This window comes from Oncorhynchus tshawytscha, linkage group LG28 (assembly GCF_018296145.1).
Source record: "Oncorhynchus tshawytscha isolate Ot180627B linkage group LG28, Otsh_v2.0, whole genome shotgun sequence".
In the NCBI taxonomy this organism is placed as follows: Eukaryota; Metazoa; Chordata; class Actinopteri; order Salmoniformes; family Salmonidae; genus Oncorhynchus; species Oncorhynchus tshawytscha.
Window position 1 is genome coordinate 29,319,840 of NC_056456.1, and position 13,765 is coordinate 29,333,604.

A 13,765-nucleotide genomic window follows, 5' to 3' on the forward strand; every position below is an offset into this window, starting at 1 on the left:
CCCGATTCAATAGCTCTGGATTAGACAACAGATACAGTACAAGTGGAGAGAAGCTTTGACCAGCTCCAAGATCCATTTGCAGCCCTTGAGCACAGCTGCCATCTATCAAACACTTAGAGCCGTCAGACCTGGGGGAAAGTGAGTGGCCATAAGAACAGAACTGTGGACAAAGTGGAATAAAAAGGCCAAAGCTCTGTGGGCACATAAAACAAGAAGGTCAGTAACCTACTGTCCTTTTCACACACTCTGTCCACTAAAGGAAACAGGGAGGAAATAAGAGTGGTGCCCTGACATTTTAAACAGACACTTTACTGACCATGAAGAGTCCATTTCAAAGGCCAGTTGGCTCAACAAAGCAGAAGGTGTTATACAAACTGCATTGATCTGTCCTTATACCATACCTGTCTGTCTAGTATGAAAACTGGCATGAATTTGAGGTGCGGGCAAAACTGCCATAAGCCACTGAGTATGGGTTGTTAATTTAAAGTGAATTTGACATAATAAGTTTTGTTTTTTGAAAATGGTAAGTTGACTGAAATTCCAGTGTTTCTAGAGAAGCCACTATTTTATTTGGGAAGTCTGTATTTAATTAAACCAACAACTGGCTTTGTTCCATTCTTTGATACTGGTATCTTTTTCTTATCGATTTTGTCCCAAGGATATGCCCAGGGTATTATGCAGCCCCAATGTCATCATTTTATTCCTTTAGTACCTGATTGGTTCACTCTTATAACCAAATTCACTGCACAGCACAATAAGAAGTGGAAATGGATTTTAAATTGTTTTAATGAAAAACAATTTAAGTTCAGTAAAAAGTAAGACAGATTGGAATAAACCAGTGTTATTATTTAGGCAGGAGACAGAATCAAACTTACCCAGATCGGAAATTAATAATGACCAAACTGAGAGCCTAAATCAGTGCTTTAATTTGGTAATCAACTCCAGGGGTTTGTAAATTATGACTTAATGGGTTAAGGGTTCATTTTAAAACAGCTTCCGTGGACAGGGGGTTTCTTTAATCGGATAGAGAAACTGCCTGGATGAACAGCTCCACATTGATTAATGTAAAAGCTATCTAATCATATACTCACATCACTAAAAGACAAACCAGTGCAGTTTCCCCAGTTCAACAGTTCTCACTGAAAATGTAATATCTCAAAGATTATAGGCTAGATGAAACACAACAGTCCCAACTTCAACATACAAAGCCATAACAAATCACTCTATATTCTTTCCTTTGTGGGGATTGAATTGGCCGTTTTCCGGTAAAATAAAAAACTGTGTCATACACTCCACTAAGTGTGTCACTTAAACATACAGTGACGTAAAGCATTAATAGGTCTGGGAATTCTCTGCAGTCAAGGTTTATTACATTAATCCACTTGACATTCTCCAGTCCAGTTCATCTTCCCTCGATAAAGGATTCATCTTCAGCAGTGCCCTCTGAGGTGAGCTGGGGAGCCAATAAAACATAAAGACATTGTGGTTATGAGAGACAATAAATGAGGGAAAGCTGTAAAAGAAAGTGTGAAAACTGAGGAAATTGAATTTTGGATAAAATATTAAAATGGTCCAGGTCATGAAATGAAAATAAACCTGGTTTGGAAATTACGAGTTTCATAAGCATTTTATTTGGTTATTTTATGTAATATATTTTTTATGTTTTTAGATCCCAATATCAATATAATTTCCTTGAGTATGATCAATCTCAAGGTGTAATTTCAGTATCTTGGCAATACAACAGAAAGACATTGATTACTAAAAATACTGATAATCAATGAATTCCTATGAATCCAGCCAAATTCCTTGTTGAGTGGAAACTTCTTCAATCCAGGCCTATGTCATACAACTCTCAGCCTTAAAACCTCACAAGTGACAGATTGCATGGGGGCGTAGTAGTATGTGTGTTTGTTGGTGTGTGTGAAATATAATACCCCAAAGTCCTTTCAATAGCAGATTCAGAAACAAAAGGGGTTGCATGCTCTCTGTTCCCTTTGTAACTGGGCCCCATTGCAATGAAAGTTGGAACTCAATAACGGTATAATGACACACAGGATGTGCCATAACCATTGTGGTCTAGGCCTGGGGTGGTGAGAGACCCCATGGCAAGACAATGTAAACCAAATATTTGTTGTTATTTTTGCTATAAACGGATGAAATATATGAAGTTGCATTAGTCAAGCATAGGTAGTGAGGTCCAGGGGCTTGTCATTGAGTTGTTTGCTGAAGCTATGATTGACCTTAAAATTACAATAAATGTAACTGCGGGAAAGCTTTGTTTAATAACAATATTTTAAAGCTAATGATTACAGTAGCAAACAATAACACGTGGCTAAGCTCATATTTCGATTAAGTATGTTTTTATAACTGATAATCAATGAACTGTCTGTAGATAATCGTCTTTGTTCGTCATTTTCCGTTACTCGGCGCACTTCATGAGAGCATTTGGGAAATTGCAACCATTTTGCAGTCGTGTGGTGTGTGTGTCGGAGTGGAGCTGAGATTTAACGAATAAATAAAAACGCGAAATTAGACACCCTCCGGCAATGGAAAGGTATGTGTTCACGTTTGCTGAAGCGTGCACGTTGATTGTGTGGTTAATTATATTCGCGAAAGGTTTTAATGTAACTATCGACGTATCTATTTAATAACGTTAAAAGCTAACGTTAGCTTATTGGGCCGGCCACGTTTGAATTCGTTCTGAGATGGTGGCCCGCTTGCCACCCATCTTCTTAGCATTGCATTAGCTAGCTAGTACTACCATATAATTTCACAGCGTGCACCTTGCTACGAAACAAGCTAGCTAACGTAGATATCTAGTTTATTAAGATACACCAGTCAATACATTCAACTCTGGCTATCCATTTAAGAGTTGTGTTAAACCGAGATTATGCAGCGCCAATATTTCTACAATTTCGTTAAGCTCGTTAACTACTGTTAAGCATTCAATGTCGCGTTTTGGTTAGTTGAGCGCGCACGTACCCCTACGCGTTGGTCGGACACGTTTCCTTCGTTTCTTCGGATGAGTTTGGTAGACATTAGTGTAGCCATCAGATAAGGTTACGGTAACTAGCGTTACGGTAACTAGCGACCATTAGTAACTAACGTTACGGTAACTAGCGACCATTAGTAACTAACGTTACGGTAACTAGCGACCATTAGTAACTAGCGACCATTAGTAACTAACGTTACGGTAACTAGCGACCATTAGTAACTAACGTTACGGTAACCAGCGACCGTTAGTAGCTAACGAGTTGGCTGACGAGGTCTGATACCCGAATGTACTAACGTCGCTACAATTTGCAATGAGCTTTCACGTCAAAACAAAATGTAAAGATGACGAATTGTTAGCTACACATTTTAACGAAATGAAATTGCAAGACAACTACACTCACACTGGTAGTTCTTAACCTTGTGGGTAACGTTAGCAAACTGGCTAACGTTAGCTAACTTGATTGTTAATTGACACCATACATTTTTGCTTCCATTAATTAATTATACGTTGCTTGCACTGATTTGTGTACAACTGACATTCATATTTCCCCTGCCTTTTTTAGCATTGTCAGTGATGTTGCAGTTGGCATGAAGGTAAGTTTGCACTTTTGCAACTGACTTTTCAGGATCATTTCATTCATTGGGAAACGATGTACCAAATTCATTTATGTATACATTCATATTTTACAGAGAGGCTCAGATGATTTGAGTCTCTACAGCACCAGCCCTAACTCTGTGACTGGTGAGCTCATTTTCCTCCCATTCAGTCATACAGAAAAGTAAAGCAATTCACATTCTAACATAGCCACAGTCAATGGTCCTTGACACATTTTAACAGCTGAGAGGACAGCTGATGCGATATATTCATGCATGACGCTTGATTTCACAGCTAACGGCAATGACAGCAGTAAAAAACTGAGAGTGGAGGACAGGATGGAGAGTCCCCCTTCCCGTGTGCTCCACATCAGGAAGTTGCCCAGCGAGGTGTCAGAGACAGAGGTCATCGCTCTGGGCCTACCGTTCGGCAAGGTCACCAACATCCTCATGCTGAAAGGAAAAAATCAGGTGAGTTAATGTGGGAAGAATTGTTTGAGTTATTTTTCTTAATCATTACACTACAATAAGTTAATTAAGGACAGAATATGGCCTGACCATTTGGCCTTGTCCGTTTTTCCTGGTCAAATGGCCAGGAACAACTCCTACCCTAAGCATGTTTTTATTTATCTAGAATCAAACTATTTAATACTACATAGTAGTATTGGGGATAGAAGGAATTTGTCCATGTTGTCTGTCTTCAAATTGTCCTCTTTTGATGTACCAGGCCTTCCTGGAGTTGGGTACGGAGGAGGCGGCTGTTACCATGGTGAACTACTACACGGCGGTGATGCCTCAGGTCCGCAACGTCCCCGTGTTCATCCAGTTCTCTAACCACAAGGAGCTAAAGACAGACAGCACTCTCAACCAGGTGAGATTCCACCCTTCCCCAGAAAATACACTTGTGCGGTTCTAGTGTAGACACTGAGAAACAATGGTGTATGAGTGAGCCTTGGCTATTGTGACGGTACTTTTTGTTGATTTGCAGACTGTTGTAATTTCCCCCCCTTTTTTCCCTCCCTCTATTTCATACGTACTTATCAAGCGTGCACAGGCTGTCCTCCAGGCCGTGTCGGCAGTGCAGGATGGTGGCTCTCCCAACTCTGACAACAGTACACTGGACAGTGTTCTAGCCCATGCCCCCAGCCCTGTGCTCAGGATAATCATCGACAACATGTTCTACCCAGTCACTCTGGACGTTCTACAGCAGATCTTCTCCAAGTTTGGAACAGTCATGAAGATCATCACGTTCACCAAGAACAACCAGTTCCAGGCCCTGCTCCAGTTCAGCGAACCAGTCAACGCCCAGCAAGCCAGACTGGTGAGCAGACAGACAAACCACTGGTGTATTATACATGTGGTTCTCTAGTTAAGTTGGTAGAGCAAAGCTTTTGCAACGCCAGGATAGTGGATTCGATTCCCATGGGGCCTCCTATGCATAAAAATGTATGCACGCATGACTGTAAGTCGCTTTGGATAAAAGTCTGTTTAATCAGTATATTCAATTTTTCAGTTCTGTCAATTTACCGTGAAGGTTGATAACAATTTGCATTTCTCCAGATTATGACAATTATTCAAACAAAAATAAATAAAACAAAAAGCTTACTAATAGTCATTTCTCTTATCACTTTGTTCAGTCCCTGGATGGCCAGAACATCTACAATTCCTGCTGCACGCTGCGGATCGACTTCTCCAAGCTGGTCAACCTGAACGTCAAGTACAACAATGACAAGAGCCGGGACTACACCCGGCCCGAGCTCCCTGCCGGTGACGGCCAGCCTGCACTAGACCCTGCCATGGCCGCCGCCTATAATAAGGACTCCTCCCTGCTCGGTAAGACCTCTCCATCCATTCTCTCCCCTTTTCTGGGTTCTCTGTCTTTCCAGGCCAGTCCAGTCTGCTCTCTCTCCTCTGTATAGAAGTCAATACCACTAAGTGTTCTCTCTCAATGGCATTCTGGGTATGGACTTATCTAATGCTTTATAGAGATCGGAGGACAACAGAAATCCCTACCAGTCCAGTAACACACTGTTAAGTGACGAACAAAAGAACAAGAACATAATAGAAAATGGGTCACTGTGTGTTATCGACAGTCTGCCATGTTCCAAGCCATATAAGAGCCTTGTCAATTTGATAAAGCTTTTTTGAGTTCTTCTACGATATTACAACTCCCACCTGCCCCCTGTATAGTTAAGCTTTTCCCTGTACCTCCTCTCCATAGGTACCCCCTCTGGAATGGGACCGCACTACTCTAATGGTGGAGGGTTTCAGTCTTCTCTCTCCCTCTCGCAGGGCGGAGGTACCTATGCTTTACATGATATTTTCTTTCTTTCAATCTCTAAGTCTTACCTGCTGTGTGTCCATGTCGTCCAGGAGAAAGAGGCAAGAGTAGTTGGAGGCACAGCAACCACTCCTGTTGGACCAAGGGGAAAACCCCCTTTAAAATGGTCTAATATCATGTTTGACAAGTTTGAAATATCAGTTTGAGAATAACCAAAGATGTCATAATAAAATATGTGATAGGCCATGACATTGGAATAATGGATGGTTAGCTTTAGAGTTGACTGACCTTCCCTGTGTCTTGAATAGCTTTTGACAATGAGGTCTTGCGCTATGCAGAAAAAGTCCCTTTGTGTGTGTTATGTAAATGCATGCAAATCAAATTGGTTGGTTGTATTCGCATATTTAGCAGATGTTATTGCAGGTGTAGTGAAATGCTTGTGTTCCTAGTTCCAACAGTGCAATAATATCAAACAATACACCCGTCTAAAAAGTAAAATAATGGAATTGAGACATGTCTGAGTGCACACGTCTGGTGTGTGGACATGGCATGCACACTGTAACACATGGCTGTGTGGTGTGCTTTGCCCCTGTCTCTGTCTACCCATTAACGTGCCTGGTCTGGCTGTTCCTCCAGGAGCCATCAATCCAATGAGTGCTGCGGCGGCAGCGGCGGCGGCTGCAGGGAGGATGGTGCTCTCCGGAAACTCTGGCTGCAGCGGCGTGCTCCTGGTCAGCAACCTGAACGAGGAGGTGAGTAACGTGCCCTTTCTCTCTCTCTCTCCCCTTCACTCTCCTCCGTCAGTATGCAGATCTCACTCAGATCTATTGCCTCTGACGGTACCTTGTACATCATTGTCCTTTGATTCCGACATCGACTTTGAGCAGATGTTTGTGATTCGCGGTATGACTGGTGTAATTTCATGATTGGAAGGGTTCAGAGAGAAAGCATTGGAAAAAGCTCCCCATCTATACAACTTGGCTATTTAGTCTAACCTTGCGTTTTGTTGCACAGATAGTCAGTACCTTTATGGGATGATCTATTACACCTCATGATCAGTACACAGAAATGACACATCATTTTGTAAGATGGCTATAGCAATATTCAGTGTTGCTCTGTATTCTTTGAATGTTCTTCAAAGCTCTGCTGCACACAACTTATCTAGCTTGGCCTGATGGTGTTAGTACCAAGACGAGTGGATTGTTTCTCTGTCAGGCGTCATTCACCACAAGGTCATCCCCAATGGATGTACGTCCAGTCAGTCAAGAGATGGAATGGCGACGCATTCTCACATCGGGTGCTCATTATTTATGTGAATTTTATATTGGCCTCAGTGCTTGCATATGTTTTCTCTCTGTCTCCATATCCTAAGTCAACTGAACCGCAGTTACTTCTCAGACTCTGTCTTAGTGAATAGAGGGTCTCTCTCTCTTTCTCTCTCCTATGCATTTTGTGCTAATTTTAACTACGGTCTCCTAAACTCTTTCCCTCTCTCATTCATGTCAAGTGATAGTCCTTCCTAACTCTCATTCTTTTCTTTCAAAGCTCTCTCGTTCACACCTGTCTATTCCAATGCCTTTCTCTAAGCTGTCAAGTTGGTATGGACTGTGGGGGCTACACCAACCACTCTCACCTTTTTCTCTCACCCACTGTCACTATCTATCTATGCTATATCTGTCTATACATTCTCAACAGAAGTAATATTCTATAATTTCTCTCCCCAAACACTGGGTTTGTGGACTTGAAAATGTGTTCTGTTTATGCCATAACTCTGTAAGGTGGTTTTCATGTCTTTACCTGCATGGCCCAAACTCCCCTCCTTTTGAAACTGATGGTGTAGCCTACCTGCTTTAACCAATATGCTTGCATTTCCTACGCTAGTAAAGCTACTAAAACCTGAACTTGTGATACTTTTCTGCATGCCCTACCCACATCCCTATCATTAATTACTATTGGCTACAAACTAGGCTTTGGTGTCTATGTACTCGGCTCCCTCTTTGGTCTCCGGTGTAAACATTTGGCACTATTATTTTCTTGTATGTTTAGGATTACCCCCCATCACCACCACAGTAAACCAAATCCAGCCATTTCTGACCAAACTCCTGCATTTTCCAATGTACTGACCTGTTTTTTTATTTATTTATTTACGCCACATTGCTACCCCCCTTCATTAATTCTTGCTCTTCCCTCGTTCCCCCTTTGTGTCCTGTCTGCACCCTGTTACTCCTCCCCCTCCTTACCCATCCTCTACATGTTCATGCTTTGTGCCTGAACAAAAATGTTCCTCCTTGGACCGACTTGCCCCAATTAACTGCCTTGAACCCATGCACCATGACCACCTCATCATTCTACGGGAAACCACCCTCCGTTATGGATGATCTGTCCATCTTGGCTCTCTACCTCCGACTCTTCTACCTCTCTACCTGTCTTATGCTGCTTGCTCTTCTCTCCTTCTAAAGATGGTTACGCCCCAAAGTCTGTTTACCCTCTTCGGTATGTTATTGTTAGCACTACCTTTTTCATATATATATTTATTTTCTTTACTCCATCTCCATGTAAAAAAACACACAAAAACCAACCTAGCTCTCATTTGATTTCTGATTAGTGTTTCCATAGTTGAGGAACTGTTTCATCACATTTTTGTTTAATCGTTCATATTGATTTTAGTTGAGTACATATTATTTTGGCCATCAAGGCCTCCAGTCTCATTCTCACTCTGGGGCAATTACGTTAATGCATGGTTGATTATTTGGGATGTAGGTTTTTCTGTTAGTTTTTTTTTTCCATTTCACAAAGCTAGTTATTTTTTGGGGGGAGGGATTTTATCTGCATATTCTCTCTTCTGTCTATCTTGTACGTCTCTTGTTCTAAGACTCCTTGATTGTTTTAAATTATATGGATGATTTCTCCATCCCCTTTTTACGACTAATTTTTAAACTCTGTCTCTGAAGGACTAACGTTGTCCTTAATGGTTCAATCCTCTCCCCTCTGCTCTGCATTTTCACTCTCCTCTCTCGCTCCCTCCTGCCGTCTGCCTATCATTATAATGAAGGGGTGTATGGTGATGCTCAGCGCGTGAAGATCCTCTACAATAAGAAGGACAGTGCTCTTATCCAGATGTCAGACGGGAACCAGGCCCAGCTCGGTGAGTGGGTTCAGTCACGCCCCGCTTCTGTACCTCTTGTCTGAGTTTTGGAGTGTTCTTTCAACCCCCCCCCCCTTTAACTAGCTCCTGTTTGGATCGGTTCCGCTCAATCCCTGTGTTATCCTGCCAGGCCCCTGGCTGCCCTGCTGTTCCTTTCAACAGAATATAAAATGTTTCTGGTAAATCTACAGTTCTTGCTGTGTCTTTGAGTTCATTGTTTTCCACAATCCCAAAATCATAGTTGAAACTAATTTGAATGGAAAATGTCCTAGGACGATCCTAAAGGGAGTCTTAACATTTCTAATTAAAGGTAGATGAAAATGATATTTTTGCATCTGAGCCTCTGTTTTGGATTTATCCCATGGTTTTGACAGTGTGCGGGTCCCTATCCTTTCCATTATCCCGTTTTTGAAACCTATTGGCTTGTTTTTTGAATTCGAACTAAAAGATAATTTCAAATGAATGGTAGAGAAACACCTCCACATTAAATGCATGAGAAACATGTCACTGTAACCATGTTTCCTATGTGCCTGTCCTCTCAGCGATGAGCCACCTGAATGGCCAGAAGATGCACGGGAAGATCATCCGTGTGACGCTTTCCAAGCACCAGGCAGTGCAGCTGCCCAGGGAAGGGCTGGATGACCAGGGCCTAACCAAGGACTTCACCAACTCCCCCCTGCACCGGTTCAAGAAGCCCGGCTCCAAGAACTTTCAGAACATCTTCCCTCCTTCTGCCACGCTCCACCTCTCCAACGTCCCGTGAGTTTGTCTAGAGTTTGACTGGATTCTGGCTGTACCATTTCATAAATATATGTTGTGCTAGCTACGGCGTTAGAAGGTTCAATTAATAGAAATTCCTCAGACAAATCCAATGTAAGTTTCAGAGTTCCTGAAGGCTCTGGTCTCAGACCTCTACTGTTCTCATTATATATATATGCTGCCTCTTATGATGTTTGGCACATTAGCATTGTTTATTTTTGCACCAGACTATTATTGAGTAGTTTGCTGCTGAATTTAGGGGGTTGGGTGTAGCACTGGTAAGATGTTGCAGTACGAGAAGATTGAAGTGTGCATGTGTATTGACATGGCTGAATGTGCTTGCATTGTGCTCACGGTCAGTTTCGGACTTGACAGGGAGGATGTGACAGAGGAGGATCTGCGACTGCTGTTCTCTAATGCTGGGGGCATTGTGAAGGCCTTCAAGTTTTTCCAGTAAGACTGTATTTTACTGCCCGTAACTTATTATCACATTTAGTCCCAAGCCTGAGCCTTTGAACACCACAGTTGTAATGTGCAGCGATCTTCATAATTTTACCACTTGTGTGTGACTATATGATCACATTTTCTCCCCCACCCCAAATAGAGGCCACAAAATGGCGCTACTCCAGATGTCCACGGTGGAGGAGGCCATCCAGGCCTTAATGGACCTCCACAACTACGACATGGGCAGCAACCACCACCTGAAGGTCTCCTTCTCCAAGTCAACCATCTAGATGAACCACGCCATCACAACCCACCCCTCTACTTGACTAACCTCAATTAGTCAATCATCGTAACCCTCACCTTCTAGGGGGAAACTTTTCAGTCCGACAATATTAATTATCAAAAGCCCCCCCACTACTAGTTGTGACGGTAGTTTGTTCAATGTCGTTGTTGTAAAACAAGCCCCATCTAGATCCCCTTATCCCCCTCGACCTTAGTTTGTGTGGTTGGCAAGCTCCCTTCCCATGTTCATCATGAAGAGGAATTGTATTCCCTCTTTTATTAGAATGAATCAGCAAAAATGTGCCTTACTCAGCAAAATATGATCATCGTTTTGCCTCCTTACGGTTCTACAAGTGATGGTCTAGGCACATTCTGTTTGGGGAGGGTAGTGTGTTTTCTTTTTGTTTTCTCTCCCTGTGTACATTACTGGATGTTCGCCAGATTTTATAGCTTCGATTTTAAAACCTTTTTCATAATGTAGGCGAGGGACCTGATTAACGGACTTAGATGAAGAAGCCCATATTCAGTTAGTTGGCTTATTTTTAAACTCCCGGGCAGAGTGAATTTTTTTCCTCCCCCATGTTGAGGATTACTGTAAAGGCTGACACCGTTGTACATTTCACCTGCTGAGGACATCCGCTTAGATGTTCCCTTGCTGTCTGTTTTTCAAACCTTATTTGCATATACATAATTGTTCCTTTTGGAAAATGTTTGATTTGAGTGAAAATGTCAGTGAATTGTTTTGCTTGTGTACTGACATGTTGCTGTTGCATGCGTCCAACATCCAGTTAGGCAATGTGGTCATAACGAAGTATGATTGTACATGAGGATGGACTGACTGTTGGGGACCAAAGTAAATGTGCCTTTTAGACCTACTTTGATTTTATGTTTTCATTTACAAAAACAAATGTGGCTTGTGTTTTAATTCGGGAGGAACACTAATCGAAGTCAAACAGTCCCAGAATGTTTCTCCTTGATTTCAATGATATTCTGTGTGGTTTTTGGTAAAGGATTTTACCTTTTACTCCACACCTCCAGTAAAAACTGAACACAAAATACAGTAAATTAAAAAGGTTAGGAATGTGTGGAAAAAGGTTGTATATTTTCTACATGGATTGAGTTTTTACATATAGTTTGGAAAAGGCACGATTAAAAGCTAATTTTCTACCGAGTGAGTCCGTTTGATGGTTCCTGCTGTGTGTACCTACTCTGCTTTAACTCTGTAGCATGCTCAATAAACTCTCCTGTAGCTCTATTCACCCTCTTCTGTCTCCTATGCTCTCACTTCCTTTCTCCTCTACACCTCTCTTACTGTTCTGATTTTCTCTGCCTAGGGGGGAAAATACATTTTATTTTTGGAACAGGGTGGCAATACCAGAAGATGACAATTGGAAATATTAATTACATTTTGCTTTCCACTTGCTTTACTAAGATCATCTCTGACTCAACTGTTGCTGTATGTTTTCTAACCCTTTAATTTTACAGCTATGAACTCCTTGCTCTCTTGTCTAAATCTCACAGGTGAGTACAGTAATGCAATATCTGTTAAAATGTAATTGTTATAGAACTACTGTTTCAGATTGGAACAGCTGTATCGTTCTGGACCACACTCAACCATGCCTAAAATGTCAATCCGGATTCTGCTGTGGGCTGATTTTTAAATGCCCTAAATTAAAAAACAATCTAGCCTAATAAACTACATACTTTCCCATGATGTCATGACATTTCTTTTGTCTGAGGTACTGTCCTCGCATAAACCAGGTTTCCAACTGACCATTTACATTTTAAAGAGGAAGCTGGAATCATATTTTGAACAAACGTGTATATCCCTATGAGAGACTTGAAGTAGCCTAATCAGATTAAAACTTTGTTTATGCCACAAATTGTATAACAAATATTTAGTCTATATTGAAGCGTTAGATTCTAGGTGCGTGAGAAATAGAGGCACAGCACACTAAGCTTTCCTGAATAACTGGGCCTCCCAGGAGCATATGTGGGCACATTATTATAGGACAACTTGTCAGAATGATGATCTCAGTTTTTAGAAGAAAAAATACAGCCAGTGACTTGATACTGTACCTTCCTATACCTTATAAACTTGAGAGTAAACCCACAACTGATCCAAATGGAATGGAATGTTCAAATTACAGTGTGTTTGTGACATTATTCAAATGACATTTTCACTGCAGCCTAGAGTATCATGTTGTACTCACTTGAAAGCGATAATGCAATTATTCATTGCGTTGTGGTGTTGTAAGCCACTATACTCTAGGAATGATAATTGTATTGTCCATAAACAAGATCAATAGGGGAGCTTTTTGAGCTGAGTGTTTCATCTCTTCACTTTTCTTTCATATGCTATGATGCACCTGGGATGTTCACTGCCTATCAGCTATTCCTATCTGTTGCCTTCATATTGAAAATGTATGAAGCTTTGAATGCTTTTATGTGTGGTATGATTGCTAGTTAGCCTATTGCAGATCTGGACAAATGATCCACCTACCACTATTGTCACTATGAATTGTGGATAGAGGGCAGGATAGACAGACTTGTAAACTATATTGACCTGTGGTGAAGTAAAAGTTGCAGATTTAAGCAGATGAGTAAATGTGGCTAGGATGGAAGAAATTATATAGTAAAAGGGGCCAAAGAGCGAATGTAAACCAGGGAGAAAACACTACCCTCCCCTGTGCCCAATCAACAATATTAATAAAAAATGCCCCCCACAATACATTTGGAACTGTCCCCTGGTGTGGTCTCCATTGCAAAAATAACAAAATCCCAAAGAGCCAATTGTTATGTTCAGTCCAGTCGCAAATCTAATAAATGTAAGCGGGGTGCAGTTAGGCCAATGTGTACCTTACCAATTTCACAATATCAAGGTAATTTCCCAAAGATTATAAAACATTTATCTAAGACAAAGATGTTCATGGCACCATCTTGACTTGGGGAAATTGCTGGCAGTTTCAATAGTTGTCAAAGACTGAATAATTCAACATCCATTTGACAAGAGTTTATTTAATTAGTGCTGACCTCTGTCTCTCACATAATGTCCACAGGGGTGAGACAGGTGCCCCTGTTTTTATACGGTCTATGGACAGGTGTCACGACATTGGACACAGGTCAACTTCTCATTTTCAATGAATAGTGTGTGTGTTCAGGTGCATTGGTGAAGCATGAGAGGAGTGTTAAAGGTTATATGGTCAATTTCATTTCCACAGTAGTTAATCCAGGAAACTGAAATTCAATTCATACATCAAAATATC

The 13,765-nt window shown here is 41.4% G+C and overlaps 1 protein-coding gene across 4 annotated transcripts; it reads left to right on the plus strand.

Moving 5' to 3' along the window:
• Window positions 1-2,406: 2,406 nt before the first annotated feature.
• On the plus strand, window positions 2,407-11,666 carry LOC112227050 (polypyrimidine tract-binding protein 2). Of its 4 annotated transcripts, none has more exons than XM_024391844.2 (14): window positions 2,407-2,554; window positions 3,558-3,588; window positions 3,685-3,736; window positions 3,884-4,059; window positions 4,316-4,459; window positions 4,634-4,909; window positions 5,226-5,421; window positions 5,810-5,887; window positions 6,506-6,621; window positions 8,329-8,362; window positions 8,922-9,014; window positions 9,557-9,773; window positions 10,134-10,226; window positions 10,378-11,666. In XM_024391844.2, exons 1-14 carry the CDS (start codon window positions 2,547-2,549, stop codon window positions 10,505-10,507), a joined length of 1,644 nt encoding a protein of 547 aa, XP_024247612.1. In that variant the 5' UTR covers window positions 2,407-2,546; the 3' UTR covers window positions 10,508-11,666. The 4 variants fall into 4 exon arrangements, with proteins under 4 accessions (XP_024247612.1, XP_024247614.1, XP_024247613.1 ...); XM_024391845.2 differs by having other exon boundaries at window positions 2,408-2,554; window positions 10,149-10,226; XM_024391846.2 differs by lacking the exon at window positions 5,810-5,887.
• The last annotated feature ends 2,099 nt before the right edge of the window (window positions 11,667-13,765 follow it).